At 29.7% G+C, this 18,176-nt stretch overlaps 1 protein-coding gene across 1 annotated transcript in view; it reads left to right on the forward strand.

Annotated features, from left to right (window-relative positions):
• Positions 1-17,543, forward strand: part of LOC118189676 (proto-oncogene tyrosine-protein kinase receptor Ret-like) — a 476,686-nt gene extending 459,143 nt beyond the window's left edge. Inside the window, exons 21-22 of the mRNA XM_085806630.1 lie at positions 882-951; positions 6,340-17,543. Of these exons, the coding sequence (XP_085662756.1) occupies positions 882-951; positions 6,340-6,512 (243 nt within the window). The 3' untranslated portion in view covers positions 6,513-17,543. The remainder of the gene's footprint in view (positions 1-881; positions 952-6,339) is intronic.
• Positions 17,544-18,176: the final 633 nt, after the last annotated feature.

Here is an 18,176-nt window from a genome sequence, read left to right on the forward strand (position 1 = left end):
ATATTAACGTCTTTATACGTTACTTAATATTTAGCCCAATAAACTTTAGCCCAATAACCTAAATATTAACGTTTAATAAAGTATTTTCTGTAACGCTAACGTACTATATACCTGCATAAACATCACACTTATTTCAACTTTAATTATTATAATTATTATGTCGAATTTCAATAATGTTTGCTTCAGTTGTTAGAAAATGTTGCATGTTAAGGCAATTAAAAATTAGGAAAGTGCTGAGAAGTATGTGATTTGAGGATATAGGAATCCTTTTTTGAATTGGAAGATCAGTATCTTTCATCTTCTTTGAAAAAAATTTCTTTTTATCAAAAATATTCATTTCAAAAGTTAAGACTGCAAAAATTTCTAATAAAAATATTTTATAATTTTTAAATAGCTAACTTTTTGAAAAATTACAAAAGGAAAACTAAAATTAAAGAAACTTTTTAATTCATAGTAAGTAAAACTTACTCCATGTTCGCTTTTGAAGCAACTTCACTCGGTATAAATCTGGAAACTAAAAGTATTCAGTATAATAAGGAAAAATATATTTTTTTATTTAACTTTAAAAAAAAATTAGTATTAATAAAAGTATCAGCTATTCTATTAAGAATGTTAAAATGACTGCGATATAGAATATTTTTCATAAAAAATAAACTTAAATGATATCTAAATTTTCTTGCCTACTATAAACTTAAAAAATTAAATAACAAAATGTTTTTATAATTTTTTTAAAGTTTTTTTTTAAATAAAAAGTATAACTGAGAAATTTATTATATGAGAAAAAGGAAACTGTGTAATGTAATGATATAGAAGTTTTCATTATCTAATTAAACAAGTTTGTTAACAGAAGAAATTAATAAACCAGGAAAACATTTTTTCAGGAATATATGGACTTCAGTGTATCTTCAGCCTTATCCCAAGCATCTAGATCTTCTGATGCACAAGCTACTAGTAAGTAAAGTTGACTAAATCTTCTTCAGTACATTTAGTTAATTGGGCAATAATAGTCTTTCTATGGAAAGTTTATTTTATTGTCCACATTATTACATTAACGATATTGATGCTATTCATCTGCTGCAGTGTTATAATTCACTTGCTATGCCAAGTGCTAATGCTATTATGTTAGCTGTGTTTTATTACTTATTCTTCTCACTGAAAGTCCCTTCGAAACAATTTCCAAATATATAATTCATTCTTTTCCTGGTTAATATATTCATTATAATTTATTTAATTTGTGATATAATATTATACTTATTTTTAAGGAAGATTTATTCATGGGACCTTCGTTTTTAAAATTTAAAAATTTGCGAGCTGGTGTTATTTTTATGGAATATATATTAAGATATTAATTTTTAATGAAGGAAAACATTACCAGATAATCGTACGATTATTAGATGATCCCACGTGACATATCCCGCGTGACATCGCGAGCAGTGGTGCTTTGATATTGGGTTCGAAGTAATTGAAAGGTATTTCCTCTGAATTATGATTTTTAATTTAGGTTCTACTTTTTATATTTGTCACCAGAAAATTAATTTGATAAAAAAGCCGGTTTATTGCGATTCATTATTAAACTAGTTTACCCGTGATTTTCACGGGTATCCGTAGAGACAGGTATACATGTTACAGATTCTGAAATTGTGGGGGAAGTAAACTTGGATATGCATTCGTTTCATAATATCAATAATTGTGAGCAGAAATTGGAAAATTGTAAAATTAACGATTTTGTAATTTTCTCATAAGTTCGAGTTTGACGGATTCCATAAATCTAGTGTTAAGAATCTGAAACTATTTTCCACGTTCATTCCAGATACTTTTTCAAAATAATCTAGTATTTTTGACTGTCAAAAGTAGTTCAGAGTTTTCTCGTTCGTCGTCTCCGCAATTTGAGAGGATGTATATAACAAATTTTAAACGGAGTAATTCTGGGAAGAAGGAAGCTTCACTGCTTTCTTCATATCGCAGCAGTATTAAAAATATAAATCTTCAAAAGGCATGTTTAATGTGTCAATTTGTTTGTGGCCGCAAAACTTTTATTGAAATAAAAATGAATATTTAATCTCCCACGGCTGCAAATTTTGCTTTTCATTATGAATCAACATCCTGCTTTATCGCAATTGTGCCATATACTCTGGTGCGTAAGCCACATTTGTTTTTCACAAAAATGCAGGTGAAAATCAGGGATGCGGCTTATACTTGCGGATGATTATAAATAAGTACATACAAATATTTCGCAACTCAGCAGCGCGTATTTAACGATTGAGAATAAAATTCATTTGCTGTTGAATGAACGTTATATAGAACTGAAAAAATTTAGAAGCGGTTGCAGTGTTTTAAAGTAAAATGTCTTGCAAACAGTTTAGCAGCGATGAACATTTTAAACCGAAAGCTATCCAAATATCTGGGGAAAATGGTAACCGAAGCTGCAGTACATCATTTTGATGTGGATGAATCTACGTGAGCTGGAAGAAAAACCGCAAGAAGGAATTTTATGTAACAAGTGGCAAGAGGAAGGCGTTTGGTAGAAAAGCAGTTAAGTTTCCGCCCTCGGAAGATAGCGTTTAATTCTATGTGAATGAGAAAAGCCTTGCGCCTCTACAACAACTAAAAGTGGTGGCCATTTCTCTACGAAACATCTAATAGGTGACCACTGCTGCCTCCTATGAAGGGACGGACTGTCACAAGCATGGTTTCTTCGGGATTCGAACCCGGGCCCATAGCTACGGCTGTCAGATGAGGTGTGCAAACTGCTAAGGATACGAAGTTATGATGTATCGAAGTAGTTTACGTGAACAATGAACTTGACAAAAGTCTACTTCGAATTTAACAAAAGTTAACTTAGAATGTGGTTTATATGAACATAGAATAGTCTACACAACATCATAAACTTAGGTCTATGGAACTATCAACTGCCTGAACTGATGTGACTGGCCTACTCTGTGGATAACTGAAACAATAGTACGGACACAGATCATTAGTTGTGTAACTGATCACAACATGAAATTGTGACGTATGGAAGTAGACATAGGTTTAGAGACTGGTTAATATATAAGTTCCACTCTCCAAAGCGTAGATCCTATCCATGACAATGTAACGATTAATTGACTGCATATTTATTTTTCATACGAATTATTACGTAACAACTATTGTAAAGATGACATTGTCAGCTTAGCATTGTAATATTACTATAATTGATTCAATGAATGCCGTCGACGGTGGATAGTAGATTCTTTTGCGTCGCATGCACATAACTTCGATTTGTGTAGAACCTTAGGTAGGAGGTCCTGCGACGGCGTTTCGGTCAGTAGCCACTATACCGGCTCGGCGGCCTGAGGCATGTTGTAATGAAATACAATATACAGAATGTTATTCTCTTCTTTTTGTGAGTTGCTGAGCGTGCGTTTTTCTTCTGTAAACGGCAATGCAGTTTTTTAATTATAGAATACTTATAACATGAGCCACAACTTACACATGCAGCCAGCGTCTTTAGAACTGGTTACATAATCCTGAAGGCTAAAACAGATATTTTTGTAATACGCAAACAGTTTTCTTTAATCTTGAATATCACATGAACATATCTATTTTTGTAAACTTTCAAAAGAATTTAACACATTATTATATATTCTACACAAAAATAAAACAGCTATTTTTTGGGATTTGTGTGAAAAGATATTTCAGAAATGAAAAGAATATTCGTTTTCTGCAAAATGAAGATAAATGACTATCTTTTCTTCAAATATGTGCTTGTAGGATGCATTATTACACATTCCAGTCAGCTCCATTTCCAGAAAGAAATCAAGTTTTTCTGAAGTTTCAAATAAAAGAACTAGAATTTTTCTTACAATTCTCCTGGGTGCACTTTTAATGATTCTTATCTGCTTTTCCTTTGAACTGCTTTCCAGATCCTTTCAACAAATCTTTTCTCTTGTGCTCAGAAGAACTGCTCTCTTTGTTTGTTTTCTAAGAAAACTGGAGTTTAAATCTCTAAGAAGAAATCTGTGATTTGGAAAGTCAAAATTTCTTTAAGAGTTCTTAAATTTGTAAGATTACATAAAACACTCATTTGTATTCAGCTTTAAACACAAAAACTTAAAAATATTTGCTGCTAAATAGAAGTATGTATGCCGTTACAAAATACAAAAAATAACGATATTTGGCAATATAGCATTATTTTCAGAATTCCAAATATTTCAAAATGGCTTTTGCAAACCCCGAAAAATCGATTGTTGAAAAACGAAAATCATAAAATAGTAAATAAATGCATAAGAAATAATGTTTCTTGTTGTAGTCACTACATAATAGGTAATAAGAAAATTTAGATGAAAATAATCTTATTGTAGAAAAGCATTTATATTGCAGTGACATTCACTTGGTGCAAACTTCATTTCATGCGATATCTAATTGCTGTTCGAACAACATATGCTAATTATAGATTAATAACACAGACAAGTTGCAGTTGAAAAGATAACAAAGTAATAAGATATTCATTAGCTGTTATTACGGTATTACAGTTATTACAGTATAAAATTTGATAATTGAACCACGATTTCTATACTAGTGGCAGATTTAACTGATAATATCTCCAACAACTACAAGCAAAGAAAAACGAGGAATAAAGAAGATGATAATTTAACTCCAAATTATAGTTTAAAATTCAGTGAAACATTACGGAAGCATTTTTGATAAAGCAGGAAAATTATCGGAAGTAAAGTAATCTATATATTCTTGAAAGGTTTGTCTTTGGCGATCAAACTTTACAAATGTTTTTTAGATTGTCTATTAGGCTACTAGGGCATTGTATATTATCTACAGATGAAAGGGAATTTCAAACAAACTGAATTCAACGCGTAATTGATTAATGGATTCAAATTTATAAATCAAAAGGATATTTGTTACATTAAATATGCGTTTAATTAAACTCTATAGTCTACGTTTCTAAAACTTTTCCCACGAAAGAGCATGCTTGACTGTATTTTTGTCTATTTTATAACTAGAGGTTAATTATTATTATTATTATTATTATTATTGTTTTGGATTACCACTTCTCGGTGTAAAATGCTACCATGCTTAATTTTTTTTATTGTAGAAATGAAATGTTTTTGATTGTATTTCGCAGAATGTTAATGAATCGTTATATTAGAAGTTCTTTAATAAATATCTTCTTTAAGAAGGCCTAATGGAAGTAAATAGTTTCGTAACCCCTCTATTATAACATTTCTCTATATGCTGCAATTTCGGGTATTATAGGGTATTAGGAGGCAGTTACTTAAAATATAAGTAAAATGGTTTCAGAAAAACATTTCTTGCAATATAACAACTCAGATTATCATGAAAGAAGTTTTGAAATTTAACTAAATGGAGAATAAGTACAAAGATGAAGACAAAGGTCCCATACAGAGCTTTTAAGCTAGGTTGGAAGATATGGATACAGTTCAAGTAGTGAATTGAGCTCAAAAACGGATTCCTTAAGGTAAATTTTAGAGTAATACATAAAGGTTAAATGCAAAATGTAAAATAATAATAATAATAATAATAATAATAATATTTTAAAAATTAACTTTGCAAAATGTACATGTATGATGTGTTAATTTATCTAATGTTAATTTATCTGTGATGATTTAAATATATCTAATTTATGCAGATATTTGATTGCATGCATTCTTATTTTCTGTACTATTTGTTATTGTTTTAAACTTTATCTCTTCTATTTTATATCTACCTTTATCATGTTTTTCTTTTCATTTACGTAATTTGTTCACTGAAACGCATAAAAATGAAAGAAGATATTTGAAGTTCATGATTAAATAAATTAGTACAATTAAAATCCAATCTTCTTAATTCTTTACATGTATTCAATTTTTTAATTATTGTTTAATTTCAATGTTTTAATTATTGTTTAATTTCAATGTTTTAATGTAACTATCAATATGTAAATTAAAATCCGCTCAGTATTCTTTTAAATCATTCCGTATGACATTATAACACAACTCTGGCTCATATATGATATTATAATTCTCCTATAGCGCAGAGCTCTGTGAGAATTCTTCGTGCATTAAATGAGATGTATTTAATTTTTCAATATGTAGTCTTGATCTAACAGTACCTTTTCTAATTAGAAAGGAAACTAGCAAACATAAAATCTGAAGTTAATCGAAAAACAAACTTCGTTTCTCGCTTACTTTTCACTAAAAAAAAGAGATCTATAACGTAATCTTCTTTGAACTGGTAGACTCTTAATCAAAAATCTTCAACAGATTAATGTAATACTTTTGCCTTATCTTAAAGCAGCTTTTTCGTTTGTTAAATGAAATTCCATTTGAATTTTATTCTTTTCTTTAGATACTGTAATGAATATCCAGTACACAAGCGTATTAGTAAATGATGATGAAGATCAGCTTCCAGAAGAATCCCGAGAAACCGATCCAGAAGAATTCCAAGAAAGTATCGGCTTAGTTAACTTGTTTGCCCAATCTCAGAACGCCCTTATCAACAGTAATGAGTCCGTAGCATAAAAATATATGCTTAATGCAGCTGACAAATTTCTTCGTTTATCAGAAGAATACAATCTGTTGAACTGTTCCTGAATCATCTAAGCATGGAAGTTGCTGAAGACAGAATGTACTTTCTGATAGAGACACTGATAAGGAACAAATATGGTATTTTTTATGAGTAGAAGTAGAATTCTCTTTGACATTTAATTAACGTCATCTAAATGGAGTAATAACATGAAACTCCATAAACAATGGATACTCTGAATTTTGATGAGTATGCGTCGACATACAATTTATATGATAATTTCAGATGCATTTGTGTTAAGTGAATAATTAGGGCCTTTAGTTAGAAATACTATAAACTATTTGGGAACAAATTTAACATTTAAGCTCTGTTCAAATAATAATTCAGTTTTGTATCTTAATTGTGGCTTTAAAACTTCAACTGTATATCTGCAGACCAACCATTAATATCGGTTAAACTCATTTTAGAAAAGTCAAATTTATTATGCGGGAGTATGATTTAATTCTATCAAGGTCAGTTTATCTAAAATTCAATCACAATTTAATGAACACCGTTCATGTATATATATATATGTTGATCATGGTACAGGTTCTCCCTGCTCTGCGAAAAATTGCCTTTAACATCAGGCTTAGCTTAAAGAAAAAAATCTGATTAGAATTTTTGCTTTTGTGAAATTATTGATTAAAAAAGGCGCTTGTAGAATGATCGTAAAAATGTAATTTTAAAATATCAAGTAGGATCATAGGAAAACTTGCAGAATGTTTTGTATGTTTACAAGAAAATGTCTGGTAGACAAATATTGAGTCTAACGTCTTATCGTATTTAACCGTTTTTGATAGAGAAGCAGATAAGCAGGTGAAAAATTTCTTAGATGTTAAAGTATCTTAACAAGTTCAAGCAACAATTCAGCTACATATTCCTCATTCTCTATCTTTCTATACCTCCAGTAAGACCAATAATGAATTATTTAGCTCTCAGCTTTGTCTTTCCGCCTGCGGAAAGAGAAACTAAAATGAAAGAGCACATTAATAATCAGTGAAGCATTTCAAAAAAACGCTAACAAATATACTAGGCGATCGATATCAAATTTCATAACACTGAAACAGAAGTAAACTAATTAAAATTCTTTTACGTATTTCACGAGCATCCAGTACGGACACCTTCGCTGATAAGTCATTGAGAGGATTATGTTTCAAAAACTGACTGATGCCAGAACTGAATAAAATGGTAATGATTATCTTCATTAACATGAAATTTACCTCGTTTCTTTAGAGATAATTAAAGAGACAATTTGCAAAATTTTCGCAGTCGAACTTTGCACACAGAGCAGAAAGCGAGAATATGTTTATTAAACTTTCCACTGAGGTTGCTAGGGCGTACCGGAATATGAAACGACACAATAATGAGAGGGCTACTTAATCTTCCCGTTCGACCGTGTGACATTTTTTGTGGAGTTTTGTCACCCTTCCCGATCTCTAAAAAACTTCGCAACCATCTAACTGATGATTTGACTACTGTTGATGTTTATATTATGGCATTTTGTGGGACGAAATAAAACAGATTATTGCATATATGTATAACAGCAACGATAAAAATCTACGAAATATTACGAAAACACTTAGTTTGCTACTGTTACCCAGTATAAAAAGTTTTGATATCGGTTACGTAGCTTGCTTATTGTAAATTTTGGAATTCTTCGTGGAATCTTTAATAACTTTGTACAATAGCGCTCTTTTAAGATTTAATCGTTTAATAGATATAATGGGAGGTTAGCAATATTTCGAAGCTAAAAAAGCCCGAAAACTTTTCATATAAGTTAATGACAAGCATTTTTTCAATTTAAAGCATTTCCATTTAAGAAAGGATTCATAGGAATGCTTTGCCTTCGGAGAGAGGGAAAAGTTTGTATCCATTAACATAGTCATACTCTTTTTTTTACAAAAATGAAAATTATTTCTTAGTTTTATTGAAAATATTACGGTAAATACTCTAAATTGTAAATTTGTTCGTGAATAATAGATAGCTAAAATATTTAAATTTTATTTTGTTTAATATAAAATTAAACAAAATTTAAAGTTACATCTAAAACGGGAAAAAATGTTTTTTTTTCTAAATTCTGTAGATAAATTTAATACTGATTAATAAATTCACTCATTTGTAGAAAAAATCATTTAACTTAGCATTTCGAATGATATTGGTGTAAATAGATTGATAGAGCAGTTTCACATCTTTCGCATTGATTTTCTTCGTTGCCCGCGTTTCTCCAAAACGTATCTGTTCAAAACCAATTGTACGAGATTATTATTTATATGCCTTGTGTATTACCTAGGCTCAAATTCCCACAGGCTTTAAAGAATGTATACGTCTATTTATAGCTTTATATTATAATATAATATAAATTCTATGTGAAAATACACTAGTTGTTTTAATCTTTAGCGAAAAATGATAAAACAGCTGTGCGGAAGGAAATTTCTCATGAGCTTAACAAAGCCGTTTGTTGCAATGTACTAAAAGTAAGGAGATTTCATCCCATAGTCACCACTGACTGGATGATATAACATTAATGTTACAGAAAATAAAATTCTGTGAAATTTTAATCTTCAAAGTAAGCCGATTTCTATGAGTACACTTCTGGATCTTCTACTTTGTTTGCTTGCATTTGCAATCTAACATTTCCTTCCCATGTTTATAGAATGTAAACAATGTAAAGTGTTGGTGCTATGTAGCTTCTATGTATATATTTGCCTTTATGTATTTCAAACCGAATGTACTTAATTGTTTGTACGTATGTCTGCTTGATGAGTTAGCTTAATTTTTTAAGAAGTTCTTCTAAATTAAAAACATATTGCATAAATACAAACGGACTAAAACTGTGATCATGTCGGAGCAGTGAATATTTTCGAAAGCGTAAAGCTAAACTCGCACACCTTTTAGAACCACATAAAATGCTAACCTAGCATAACCATAGGTTATTTTCGTAATATGCATTGTAAATACAGAGATATCCATGCAGGATAAATACACAAGCTGGAATATTTTGTAGTGGGACCTAGAAAAATAGCACGTAAATTTCCGTGAAGGAAAAAATGAGTTAGAAATGAATACATATATTCTGCTATAGACGATGTTTTCTCAAAATAATACTGTAACAAAAGTAGTTACGATAATTGCACATTTTTGTTCTTAAGCACCATAATACTCTGTAATTATTTAATGTTGTTGAAGTATTTTTATATAAGTGTAAATATATAATTTATCATCAGATGTTACTTTCATCGGTACAATTCCGGTAATCATCTGTACCGACCCTGAGTCCCAGATATCACAGTGAGGATCGATTTCTTTCTAGAATTTCATTGTATTGGAAATGAAAAAAAACAACTGCTTGTGTGTTTGTCCATAAAACTGAGAGAATTACTTAACGTGAGATATTGCACTCTGAGAGAATCACGCTGAAAAAAATTATTTAATGAGAATTGGGGTTTGACGCAGAGATACGTAACTTATTCAATTTGCAATGTGATGAATGAAGTATTGCTATCTTTGATTTCATTCAAAGTAAAAATTCGTTCTGTATTCAAATCGAAAAAATAGCATTAAATGTTTAGGATATCTTTATGATTGCTCAAAGAGGAATTATTTCAATTCCTCCTTCATAATTGCTTAAGCTGTAATTATAAAAGTTTTTTAAATAAAGAAATTTGCCGTTATATTATTACATAAGACATACCTTGAAAACTATGCGTTGAACATTTGTCTTGGAATTTGTAAAATTAATTTTGAGGAAAATTTGGAAAAATTTGTGTTGAAAAACATGAGCATAAAATCGCAATTAACCTAAATATTTTCAATCCTTAAATTATAAAGACTTATGTAAAATAAGGAAAATATTCCAAAAAAATGTGTACTGAATAATGTATTCAAGTCTTATTTAAAATGTTTGTTCTTGCAAAATTTATATCCTGTAGTACATAATTTGAAATTCTCCTTTAATAGCAGCTTTATGTATGGTCAGCTATAGTGTCCGAAAATACCGCAAGGAGTACAAAGATTTAAGTAACAATTTACCAGATATTTCAAACTTAAAATATAAAACTGTGTACCTTTGGAAAACATCTGTCATTTATTCCATAAAGAAAAATCAGTATAGATACGTACCAGAATGTCTCTGTACTTCAATTATAGGACATAATTAATTAAATATTATATTTTTTTATTTTGATACTTCATTTTTATGTAAATTCATTGCTTCATGTCAGAGTTGTTTGAATTTTTATTGGTTCGGAATATGTTTTCTTTTGATTAGTTTAATGTTTATTTATTTTTATATTGTTATTTTATTTATTATTGTTCCTGTTATTTATTTAAATTACTTTATTATTTATTTATTTACTGCATTTTTATTTCATTTCATTTTAAGATTTTATTGTATTTGTTTCGAAAAGGTGAATAACATTGCTAAAACAGCCAAGGAATTCGTTGCATCAGTTAAACCTTTTGACTGCAAGTCTGTCGCTTACCGGATTATCTTTTGATCCCTTATGAACAAGATAAAATTAATTTGTACATTTTTCAGTGAAGCTGGATATAGAAATAATATATAGGAGTAGCAAGCGAAACTGTTCAAATCATCTTATCTCTTTTCCTATGAATGTCCAGTTGGCTGAACATTTGGTTTTCAACTATATCAAGTCCCTGCAATAGGTCTAGCTGCATGGGGTTTCTTAATTTTTAGCATATGTAACTTGAAAATGAGCCACTTTTCCTTCGAAAGCTTTCTATGAAGATATTTCTTCCCTTAGGCAAGTACCCCTGTTAAACTTTGTCATAATCCAGTAAATCCATTGCAGCCTTCTCTCCTATCCTTCTATAACTTAGTTCTTGAATTACTCTCGATCGTATGTTAGACTGTAACACTTTAGAACTAACCAACAAGGGAAGTTCACGACCATGGATTCAATGACTTTGAGTTGAATTCTATTTAGTTCGAGTTATAATTTAATTATTCGAGAGTTATTATAAAGAAGGTATTGAAGTGAGAGTTATTGAAAGTGAATAGAATTGTAAGTGTATAAGGCACATCTCTGAAATAAATAGGGAAACTGAAATTGTAAGTGATATTCATATAATTTAAGTTCCTTCATTTGCTGAAATCATGTTGGTAGAGTAGGATTATCATTAATTATTTTATTATCTGAAAATTTAATATTTCTTCAAATAATTCTAAAAAAAAGCAAAGTAAAAATAAAATCATTTTATAGCCATTCGGTTGTAGAGCCATTAGGATATTCTGGGAGCAGGAGACATGAAAAATGAGCAACGTCCTCACCGGAACTCGAATCACGGACCTCTCGAATACGCGACAAACGTGCTGACCACTATACCACGAAGGCATGCTAAGAAGGCTGGAGAAACACCTTATATGTTCACTTAATCGTTCGTTAATAGTTCTAATCGTTTTTTTTCTCCCTCCTTTGACCTCGATGATTTTCAGTTTGATTCGTTTTCTGAAAGCATAAATCGATAACTTCATTTTTCTGAAAGTATAAATCGATAATTTCATTCATTCGTGAATTTGATCTCGTAGCGCACGAATAATATTAAACGTTTCCTTGTATTTATGATGTGAATGCGTAAAGAAAACATAGAAGCATAGAAAGCATGTGAAGACAAATTATCTTGAAAAAAATAATTACGTTTAATTAATATTTATTCAACACTTAGTACCAATGTTTCACGTTTTGATCGTTTTACGGCAAAGTCATTTAAACATTGTAAAATTGTGCGAAAACAAAGTAAGTTTTAAAAAGTAAATGATAAACTAATATTGACGGCTGTACCTTTTGGATTTCACTAGGAAATTCTTGATTATCAATCTTATAACACCAAATGAAGGAACCGAACTAATATGAATGCTGCTTAGAACTTTGTTTTTGGTTTTCTTGTTTATATCTGCGAAATGAAAGCTAGATGATTGCAAATAATTTTACTTCAAAATCTTCTATAATTATAAAGTCCGCCAGACTGTATAGTGGTTAGAGGAGCCTACTGTGGTACCGAAGGGCCAGGGTTCAAATCTAGAGAAGGCATGGATGTTTGTAAATGTATAGTGTCTTTGTGGCGTGGGGGGCCTTCTAAATATCTGGCGTGCTGAAAGTCTTCTCGAGAGGTTGCTGGTAGGAAGACCCTTGGGCACCTCCCCCGCCTGCTCTACGAAACTGAGCGAAGGCGTACTTCCGAAACCTATATGGTGCTAAAGGCTTTTGCCAATGGCAGGTGCAGCTTTGCTTTCCTTGCACGATGAATTTCGTGGACATGTTCTGATGTTACTCAGACGAGTGAGATAAGTCACAACATAATTATGAAGAGTTTGGAGGAAATCAGAGCGACGAAGGCCGTGCCCTTCCGTCTTAAGAAAATTACTCGATTTTACCAATTTGACAGAGATGGTTTCAAGCAATTGTTGGTAACGGACTAACCAGCCTTAGATTTTCAGTTACTGATATAATTCTAGCCATTGAAAATGAAAATCTGAAGTGAACCTGAAATGAAACATTTGTCAAAATAAGTGGTGATACACAATGCTGAAAACCAAAAGAGTTTAATATCCTTGAAAACTATAATTAAATGAACAGGTAATGCAACTGAAAGTATTTCTGGGAAGAAACGAGTCTGCTTTATGAAATAAAAATTAATAAAAGATTTGGCTTTGGTAAAAGTTTATAATTGGGTGTCCCTTGTTTATTAGCGATTCTTTCTTGACGCCAAGATCAGCGCCAGGAAGTCACAATTTCAAGATGGCCGCTACACAAAAAACTATTGGGGTAACCAGAAATGAAGTTTCATCGCCAAAATTAAAAAAAAAAAAAAAAAAAAAAAAAATGTCGCCAATCGAAGGGGCACCCAATTCTACACTAAAGCCTTGGCTTTTTTAAAGTAAGAAATATAATTTTCGCAAATAAATGGTTAACTTGAATTTTTTAAACCAAAAAAAAAAAAAAAAAAAAAAAAAAAAAACTAATTATCTGAACTGCTAATGTTCTGTTACCTGATTACCTTCTGGTTTCACGTAGCATGGAAAATCGACTCTTTGATGCATCTTATCAATGGTCATCGTTAGATAGATAGATAATGAAGTTTTAATAAAGTATCCAATTCCTGGAAAACCTTAGCAATTTTATTCCTTTATTTTTATATTGTATGACTTGTTTCATTTACTTAAATTTTAATTTCATTTTTTTTTATTTTATTTTATGATTATTTATTTTATTTTCGAGTTTGTTTGAAAATTCATGGCTTAGTACTGAATTGAAACAAATGACTGTAAGGCAAACGATACAAAAAATTTATAGTTTCTCATATCGTGAAGAATCAACAAACATTTTCCACTATTTCGGGATAAAAAGAAAGAAAAGGCTTGGTTTTAATTCCGAGATAGCTCTGAACACCAGAAATTCTAATAATTCCCTAAGAATTATGATGCTCTGTAACAACACTGTCTGAAGTAATAATTGCTATATTCAACCTTTAAAATTTTGGAGCAATAAATAATGTTTTTAACTATTAAAATACACCAGTTTAATACAATTTGAAACATTTAGAATTTTTCTAAAAGTTCAATTTTTCTGCCTCAAATATGTGATAGATTTTTCTACTTATATTCCTATGACTATTCTAATATTCTCTTTGAGATCATTATAAATTTTTATATTTTATGCCTCGCCTACATTAAAGTCTCAGTTTTTAAATTCTTGTTACAATGCAAAAATAATTAATAAGTCATTTTAATTCTCCGAGGTAAAATGCATTTTTCTCAACAATTTTTTCCTTATTAAAATTCTCTCATTTAATATTTACCGTGTGAAACTATATTAATATTACTGAGAAAAAACTAGATTTTTTTTAACAGACTTTACGGTGAGAACTGAACTCTAGGGACAGTATTTTTTTAGAACCTTCCAATATCCCTTCCTGCATTTTAGAAGAGAAAATCAAGATTAAGTGAAACGACAGGATGATTTATTTGTTAGTTTCCTAAAACGATTTCGGTCTGAACGGAACACTTTTTTTTTTTTTTTAAGGCGCTCACTTGAAATTCCTGTCCTTTTAAAAAAATGACATTATTGAGAATTAACGTCTTTAGATAGGATCAGAGACACTTTTTATAACACTTAATTTTTCAGAAGCAAAATAACAGGATGCCTCTCAAACTCAAGCGAAATTTAAGTTGAAAATTAAGCTGCTGCTGCCATCTAGTGTATATAACATCAACTAAAGTGCTACTTTTTTTTTTTTTGTTTTTTTTTTAACCTTCGAAATTTTTTAAGTGGAATGTAAATAAACTCTACTGAATTGCTCTATAAGGATAAAAATAAAATAAAAGTAATAAAATGTATTATTCTACGTAAATATTATACAGAATTGTGAAGACAGAAGAACTTTAAAACGTTTTGGACAACTTATACGTAGAAAAGGACTTCAAAATGTTTTCGCGTTATGAATTTAGTTTTTTTAATTACTTAATTGATTTCATTAAAATTTTCAGTTATTTGGATGAGTGAAACACAAAGTTTATTTTGATTCTATTTTTTACCAGATGTTAAAAGTTAAGTAAAATTAAAATCTGCTTAAAAAATCAATCAATAATATAAAATAAATCCTAATTATCAAACATTTGTAAAATTTTTATGAAACAATTACGTTTTATACAGTACAAAGTTTACTTGTATTTCAGTACGTTTCAATCTCTGCAATACTCTTAAAGGGAAGAAGTCTAACTTATTTGCTTCATAAGCAATAGTGTCCTAATTTTGTATCTAAAGGTGATGATTATATAAAAGTTATCAGAATAACTGATTCGATTTCATATATGGCTTTAATTTTGAAATTTATTAATATAGAGTGGTAGTTAATGCCTGAAATGAAATTAGTCTATCACAGCTTTGCTTTATATAAATTTGATGTGATGTTTTTTAGCTACACGAACAGTATGCCAATAATCATTTCTTGCCATACTTTTTCCCATTTACCCTATATAGCACGGTTTTTTATATCGTGTAGAACTGAGAACGAACACGTTTTTATTATAACACTAAAAGGAAATATTAAACGGAATATGTGGCAGTGGTTTTTACCAGCGCACGAAATTCTGCGATTATTTTCGCAAATTTTAGGGGAGTGTTTGAATTTGCGTTAATATTTTATTTTTCACTTATTTCATATGTTTTTCCGAAATGTTTACTTTTCGTTACAGTGTTTAAATCATCTTTCTTGTCTAAATACCTTTACTACTGCATGAATTAGAGTTTACCATAAAATATTTAATTCAGAGTAATCTGGTAATTAAATCCAAACCAAAATTTTGATCTTTGATTTATCTCTCACGATTCCAAGCTTTGTGTAGATAAAATAAACGAGTGAAAAGTTTTGTAGGCTTCCGGAATACGAAAAAAGGTCGTTATCCGAAGAAACATAAAGTTGTCATCGATTATTTTCCAATATTCTCCAACCCCTTTCTAAATTGAAAAATGTTACTAAAATATGATATACTCAATATTAAATAATAAAATTATTTAATATATGTGTAGTAGAATGTATCAATGTTTTTCCACCTAAAAGAAAAACTTTGTTTCTAGCTTTTATAACATTAATAGGTTTATAAATTCAAATACAACTTTAAAAATATATAATACAATGGTAATTTAATTGCGCAACTATCATTTACATTACTACTTCATATCTGGCAGACGTATTGTCTTCAAAATGTTCTAAAACTCGTTAGTCGCTATGTTCTCCCAATATTCTTACTATAAACCGAATTCTTACCGCGAAATTTTCATGTTTTTCACTGCAATTTTCCTGCCACGAAGTTTACATTCCCCCCTCCCCGCTGTAAAGTTGATGACTTATGTATGATCATATCTGATGTAAACTTGGTGTGTTATGTATGTGTAAGAGCAATGTGAGAAACACCAGATATCCTATTCAGTACAATTCATATACTCTGCGCATGGTCTAAAGGAGCTTTCTGCTTAGAAATCACGATTTCTACAAAGCAGTTTGGGTGGCATTCACTTAAACAAGAGATTGCGTTTTTTACCTGGTGCGTGTTAGTTTAATACACGGTTAATATGACCTAAAACTGAGTCAATCGTTTTGCATAACACTGTATTTTGGTGTATTTACTCCCTCACTAGACACAAATCTAGTGAAAAAAGTCTTAAATATAATAATACTACAGTTTACCAGTTAAATTTGCATGCGCCATTTTACACGTGCAACTAGTATGTTGTGCTATATCCTATTATAAATTGTGATATATCCAATCTAGTCTAAATGCTTAAAAAAATGAGCGTAATAATGCTATGATTGTCTGTAAGTAATACATAGAAAATTATTAAAAGCTATTAAAAGTAATCTTGATAATATTTTCATACAAAACAAAATGAGCTCACAAAGTAAAATAACTATAGTATAAGACATCTTATATGTAGTATATGAATAAATGTTCAGATATGAATTTGAGAAATAAATTTTTTCTCCAATATAAAACGTTTTGAAAATGCTAAGTTGGAATAAAACTTATATAAGTGGTTCAATTATTATACAAAGATGCAAAAACTTTCTGGCTTTATCAAAAGGAGAATAACTGAGCTTCTCTCGGGCAAAAGTATTTTTCATGTAAAACTAACAGCATACACATGAAATGTATTTCTTCGATTTCAAAATGTCCTTCAGTGGCAACACGCTCTGTATAATTTTAGTACTATCGACAGAGACAAACACTAAACACATTAAGGTACTAAGATAAATTTTCCAAACATTTTAAATAATCAATTTATATTTATTAATAAGGTATGAATATTCCTATTTAAATAAGTAAACTTGAAGAATTTACTACTGCTTTCTAACAATTAATGTTTCGAGAAAAACTAAGATTCTAAATTCTTGTGGATAGTATGATGCAAATAGCTCATAGCAATGTCTAAATGAAAAAAAAAAAAAAAAAAAAAAAATCAAAAATCAAAGTTTCAAAATCGAATAAATATCATGTATCAATCTGAATTTATTTTAAGGTACAGAATTTTAGCATTATAAGTGTATTTTATGACTATGAATGTACGTATTGTCATTAAATTCTACGAATGTTGTTTTTCCCTAATACGCAACTACTCTTTTTTGAGTATTGATATCAATTATTAGTTATACCTACATGTGAAGTACTTTTGATAAAAAATTCTATAATGGGTTATAAATAAAACCCAATACTTGCAAATGAATGATAAATTTTAGCTCTGATAACTCATAGTCTGGGTGAGGTATGGGGAAACATTTTTATGTTATTTGATCAAATTTTACAAAAACAATGCGATGTTAAGCCTCGTCCTGAGAACTTAATAGTCATAAAAAAGTTTTGTAAAAATATAACTTTTTCATAAACATATATATATAAATAACAATATAGCTTGCAAAAGGATGACTTGTGTAGTAAATTGTAAATAAATCTTTGTCTTGTGAAATACAGCCTCGAAATATAATTTAAAAAGTAGAGCATTACGTATTACAAGGAAGCTAACACTATATAAATAGATGAATTAAAAAAACTCTTAAATTATTTTTATGTTTATTTTATTCAATTAACAAAAGATAAAATTTTATAG

Source organism: Stegodyphus dumicola, chromosome 1, assembly GCF_044657685.1.
Source record: "Stegodyphus dumicola isolate Sdum_Otavi_A_Nest chromosome 1, ASM4465768v1".
Lineage (NCBI taxonomy): Eukaryota > Metazoa > Arthropoda > Arachnida > Araneae > Eresidae > Stegodyphus > Stegodyphus dumicola.